The sequence below is a fragment of the Tupaia chinensis genome, unplaced genomic scaffold, assembly GCF_000334495.1.
Source record: "Tupaia chinensis unplaced genomic scaffold, TupChi_1.0 Scaffold144247_1, whole genome shotgun sequence".
Lineage (NCBI taxonomy): Eukaryota > Metazoa > Chordata > Mammalia > Scandentia > Tupaiidae > Tupaia > Tupaia belangeri.
The window spans coordinates 1,482,534-1,488,560 of NW_006204105.1; the positions used below are offsets into that span (position 1 = coordinate 1,482,534).

Consider the following 6,027-nt stretch of genomic DNA (forward strand, 5'->3'; position numbering starts at 1 on the left):
ATAAACTCCTACTTTGATTCTATTTTCCTACTAACATTTTTAAGTTCCTTGGTATGTACACAACACTTAACCCAGTGGCTGAGCACTGTCACCTGCATAGTCATTCATCCCTTTACCACGTGTCCAGCAGGCAGGCTTCCTAACCCGCTCCGGGCTTTTGCTGCCCCCAAGCGGTGCATTGTGTGCAGTACACTGCGCTGGGGTGCATGAACTCAGGCAGCCCCGGGGCAGTCCACCTCTGCGTCAAAGCAGGGATGGTAAACTTTGTTGGCCAAAGCACTCCCCAGACCTTTATGCATATTCAGCGAAGACCGTCAACCAATCTGATCCCCTCTCCTTTCTCTTCTCGACCCCTGATGCCCTTTGCGACAATGCTTCTTCCCTTCTCTGTGAGCCTTGCTCTTGTGAGTTTGTAGGTGTGGGCTTCTTTAGGCAAAATGAAGGCAAAGGGCCCTGAACCCAAGTGCCCCGACTCCCCTCCCCTTCCTATGCTTTCTGTACAAAGGGAAAGCGTGTGCACCTTGCAATAGCTGACCAGAGCTGGCTCTTACTGCATGGCGGTGGCTACCCCACCCTGATGCCTCCCAGTCACCTGTTCCCTGGGTTTTGAAGGTGGTGGAAACCTGGTCGGCCCAGCCAGGCTGCTTCCGGTCTCTTCTTCAGGGTAAATGCTTAAACTATCTCCTACGTGGTCATCAAATTCAATTGAATTAATGATCTGTCAGTTCCCGGGGTGAGAAAGAAGCCATCTTGATGTTGGCTGTGACTCCCGTCATAGCTGTGATAGTAAAGACAGGACAGCAGCACCCTGGTCTCAGGGAGGCAGCTGTCCCCTCCCCGCTCACAGACCCCTGCAGCAACCCCCTCCTCTTTTGGTTTGCTGCTGTTCCTATGGATCCTAACGGTTTCTTTGGACTGACTGTTGGTTCTCTGATTGGTTAATAGCTAGGCCAGCATTTCTCTTTCTTTTTACTGAGAGAATGAAAACAGGAGGAAGGGAGTTTCAACAACATCTCCCCACTTCGCTGTCCTTCCAGCCCCACCACCCAGCTCACTTGGATTGCAGGCACATGCCACTGTGCCTGGCCTGTTTTTAGGTTGGACTGGGAACCAAACCCAGGCCTCCCATGCAGCCCCAGACATTGGGCAATGGTGCCCTACCACTTGTTCCACCATGATTGGGTGAAGAGAAAGAAAGGAAAGAGGATAAAAAAATAGAAGGAGAGAGAATGAAAAGAGGGAAGAAGGAGAGAAGAGGAGCTCTATGTGGAGGTATGGAATAGTAGACTTCTACTCTTAGGGAATTCACATTTTTCAGGAGAATTTACACCACTTTACTTACCCTTGAGCCCATGGTGTGTCTTCATTGTGTGATTTGAGAAGCTGAAAGATGATAGAATGACCAACATGCATAGATCCGGGTGTGTCCTAGATAACGTCATGGAAACTGGCATTGGAAGTGGAGGCTGGAGGTATGTTTGCCCCTCCCTCCCCTACCCAGGGCCACTTAGTAGGGAGGCAAACCTTCCTGGGTACACTTCAAGGAGTCTCCTGGGCTCTAGAGAGTCTCCTGCGTGGGACTGAGCATGAAGGAATTAACCCAAGGGTGCTGGGACTCTCCCAGGGATCCACACCCCATGCTCCATTGCTCTGCAGGGCCACTAACAAACCCAGGCAGGGTGCACGAGCCATTGGGTAGCTAGGCTTAGCCACTCACCACTGAGTGTGGCCATGACCAGGTTTCTTCAGTGATAAAACCAGGATAATAATCTCTGCCTCCCAGGTCTCTGATGAAGGTTCACTGAGGTATAGGTGTCAGGCATGCAGTACGTGCCCGCAGCATAGCAGGGGCTCAGTTCCCTTACGCCCACCTCCACTGCCCACCCCAGCTCCCTGATACTTTTCTGAAATGGAGATAGTGCTACCTAGTAATGGAAGGGAAAACAGGAAAGTATTAACGTAAACCACGCTTCCCTCCAGTTTAGGCATGAACACATTCACTCTCTTTAGAGGAGTTTTTAAGATAGAAGATACGTGATTTATTATTTAAGGGAGGAAAGGCAGCTGATGCAAACCTTGCCTAGTCCTCTGGTGGATGGGTAGGGCGGATGTTTCTGGCTGGGTGAGTGGCAGGGAAGTTTTCTGGTAGCAATAGAAGATAGTCAGTGGGCCATTGGGGAAGAGGGAGGCAGTAGCACCTAAGTTTGCGCCCATGTCACTTTCTCTAGGAATCCAGAAGGGGAGAGCTTGTCAGACATCTCACACATCCTCATTCCTGTTATTCTCACATCACTGAGTCTTTGGCTTCAGGCTCTTCTCGTACTCTTTCACCAGGCTACCAATCCACTCTGAGGTTCTCTGCTTGGCTTCCTCCCAGCTGAAGAGTGGCTTATACCCTAGTTCTCGCTCAGCTTTCTTGTAGGAGAAAGTAAACACACTGTTAGCCAAGGTCAGCACGTGGCGGGTGATAGGGGGTCGATATTTGTAAATTGGACGCAGTAGGAAGCTCACAGTTTCCAGCAGGAAGGCAATCCAGTAGAGCACACACAGAGGCATTCTTGGTCCAGAGTCAACAGAGAGGCCCCAGTCTTTGCTCAGGTTGTAATTGAGGTCATCATAGCTTTGGTGAGGCGTGTCATCTGAGATGTAGTAAAACTTCCCTTGGATGCTTGAGGCCTTTTTGGGGTCCAGCAGGGCCCTCGAGGCCAGAATGTGGGCCCAGGCTACGTTGTCCACATAGACTGGGTTGACTGTGGAAAGCCAACCAACATTTGATATGATGCCATTGCTCTTCAGGGCATTTTCTATAGACCTATAAATGAATGGACTTCCTTCCCCATAGATATACATAGGCCTTAGGGCACAAGTGTACAAGGTGTTACCATTCTTAAGAGCCCTCCCATTAGCTTCCAGCACGGCCTTCTCAGCAAGCTTTTTGCTATACGAGTAGGGACTGGACCATTCATTTTCATGATTGTCTTCTTCGCTGGCATTCTGGATGACCTCCCTGTAGGAGTTGGGCCCCGCTACCTCTATGCTGCTGGTGTAGATGAAGGCTGGCACGCTCGCTTGGATGCAGGCCTCCAACAGGAGCTGGGTACCTGTCCACGGAAGCGTGCTGTTAGTATCAAGAAATAACTCAAAGGGCCTGCCACGTCCACAGATCCATGTGCACTCCCTCCCTATCCCCCCAAGGAAGGTGTTTATTACAGACGCAGAGTACATTTTTGTGTCTCTGAATGAAATCTGGTCATGTATGGTCACAGAAAAATTGCAAAAATGAAGAGATTGACATTTGGGTTTTGGACAGCAAAAAAGGAATTTCTAGGTTTTTGGGTTTCATGGACCTCTGTGTGTGTGTGTGTGTGTGCGCGTGTGTGCGTGAGTGTACACTTTAATTTGGGAAAAAGACATAGGATTTCTACCTTTATATTTTGTCAGGTAAAAATATTTTTTTAAATGATCATTTATCATTCCTACCATTTCATTACAGACAAATCATTTTAAATATAAAAAACCAGGAGTTCGGGTACCAGCAGTTAGCGTAATGGCTGTGTTGCTGGACTCCCACGTAGTTGACCGCGGTTCGCGTCCCGGACCCGGTGGCTTAAAACTCACGCCGGGCGTGTGTGCATGCGTGCCCAAGATCCCGAGAGGAGAATGGAGGAGAAGGGACTGCGGCGTGACCATCCCCCCTGGGGGGTGATTTCTCGCTTTCTGTCTCTATGTCTCTCTCTGTCTGTCTGGCGAGCACACGCGCCCTATAGCGAAAACCTCTCAAAAAAAAAAAACAAAAAAAAAAAACCAGGAGTTCATATTCTCAGGATATGGACAGTCTTAGTCCTTAGCTAAAGACAGTTGAATGATTCATATGTATCGCACACACATACACAGTTGCTCATAGGTAGTATGCACTGTTAACTGTACATTAATTTAGTTGTATTTTTCTTATTATATTTTGCTGAGAACCAATAACAACTTTGTCATAAGACCATTCTTTGAGTCATTAGTTGAGGGAAGATGCTGGAACCTCAAACTCTGTTCCTAATTACATGTTCTTTATAAGGCCATTCCTAATCCTGACTGTGACTCTGTTTACCCAGTTACGGTAAGTAGAGGTGATAAAATTTCCTCCTACTTAGCATTCTGGAGACTGGCCATTCGCATTGAGCCTGAGCAATTGGAAAGAAAAGTGTGCCCTCTGCTGGTAATACCTATGAAATGAGAGGCTCTTATAGAGTCCCTTCTGCTGTGTAGATATGAAGCTCAGGGGAGTAATTCAAAGACCCTTCTCTTGAAGAAGGAGGAATTTCCAGTGCAAAGAATAACTTTTATCTATTTATTTTTCTCATTTTAATGTCTGTACAAGTCATCATTCTGAAGATATACTCACCTTTAAAAAATTAAATCTTGTGGTAGAGAAAATTTGGGGTTAGTTTACTTGCAAGGGAAAAATGACCATCATTGAGAAATATTTTTTAAACCTGGGAGTAATCATGGTTTTAGTAAATTGATGCCTTTAATACTTCCCTTTTCATTTCACATACCCTGTGTGTGTGTGTGTGGGGGGGTGCTGTGAGAGTAGCAATTATAGAGAGGAACTGAAAACTGGCTACACTTAGCCTTGTAGTGTAGGTAGTTAGGGGTGTGGCTAAGTAGAAATTAGAAAGGGTTTTTGTTTTGTTTTGTTTTAAGAGGTTTTTGCCTTAGAGCTTGTGTTCTCACTGGAGAGAGACAGAGGCAGAGACAGTGAGAGAGAAAGTGAGAAATCACTCCCCGGGGGATGGCCATTCCACAATTCCTTCACCTCCATTCTCCTCCTGAGATCTTGGGCATACACACACATGCGCCCTACGTTGAGTTTTTAAGACACCAGATCTGGAACTTGAACAGCAGTCGGGCATGTGGGAGTCCAGTGATGTAACTGCTCTACCATCTGCTGGCTCCTGAAAGGGTTTTCTTTTCTTTTTCTTTCTTTCTCTCTTTCTCTCTCTCTCTCTCTCTTTCTTTCTTTCTTTCTTTCTTTCTTTCTTTCTTTCTTCTTTTTCTTTTTTTTTTTTGAGAGGTTTTTGCTATAGGGAGCCTGCACTCGCCAGAAAGAGAGAGACAGAGAGCCAGAAAGAGAGACAGAGAGACAGAAAGCTAGAAATCAACCCCCAGGTGGGATGGCCATGCCACAATACCTTCTCCTCCTCCATTCTCCTCTTTGGATCCTGGGCACACACGCACATGTGCCTGGCGTGAGTTTAAGCTGCCGGGTCCGGGACTCAAACCGTGGTCTACTACATGGGAGTCCAACAACATAGCCATTACATCATCTGCTGGTCCCCTGAAAGGGTCTTTTTAAGGATGGTGCTGGTGACCCAAAAGCAAGAGCAATTTATTGTTATAGAAAAGGAGTCTCTGGGGTCAGACAGTGGTGCATAAATGTGAGCTCTGTGAGGTTGACATACATGGGAAAGTTCTGGGTTTGCATCCAGAGGCCTCCAAACACACTAACACGTTGGGTATGTGTGTGACCATGGCCTAGGGCTAGTTGAAGCTGGAGTTGCATTGTGGCATGAAGACCCTTTTGGGGGTAACTGTCTGCCTGTCTCTCTCTCTCACTCATGGAGAAGTAAATCAACTTCAAAAATAAAAGAACAAGGAGTCTTTGAGGAGACTAAATTTGGAGGGCAAGCATGGAGGGCAGAAGGGCTGAAGGCTAACGTGCTGTGATGCTGGGGAGACGGGCCTCCATGGGGAGGGATGCTGTCGCATGGCAGGGTTCCTCAGGCTAACGTGTTTAAATTTCAGGTGGAGCGCAAAGCCACAACTCAGAAAGAGCTACTAAGCTTTTAAGGGGGGAGGATATAATGAGGGCATGCTGTAGACACCTCTCTAGAAATTACTGTCTATTAGTAGGCCTGGCCATGAGCTGAAGAGATGGCTTTATGGAAATGGAAAACCAGGGCTGTCAAAAAGATCGTGTGGCACAGCACGTGCTGGATAATTCTGTCCTGGGCCTCCGCGAACCAGCTGTGCTCT

The 6,027-nt window shown here is 47.4% G+C and overlaps 1 protein-coding gene across 2 annotated transcripts in view; it reads right to left on the bottom strand.

The window, feature by feature from the left end:
• Positions 1-2,011: 2,011 nt before the first annotated feature.
• Positions 2,012-6,027, bottom strand: part of LOC102470981 (3 beta-hydroxysteroid dehydrogenase/Delta 5-->4-isomerase) — a 12,033-nt gene continuing 8,017 nt past the window's right edge. For both annotated transcript variants that reach the window (XM_014583311.2, XM_006166297.3), the window contains exon 4: positions 2,012-3,101. In XM_014583311.2, the coding sequence (XP_014438797.1) occupies positions 2,290-3,101 (812 nt within the window). In that variant the 3' untranslated portion in view covers positions 2,012-2,289. The remainder of the gene's footprint in view (positions 3,102-6,027) is intronic.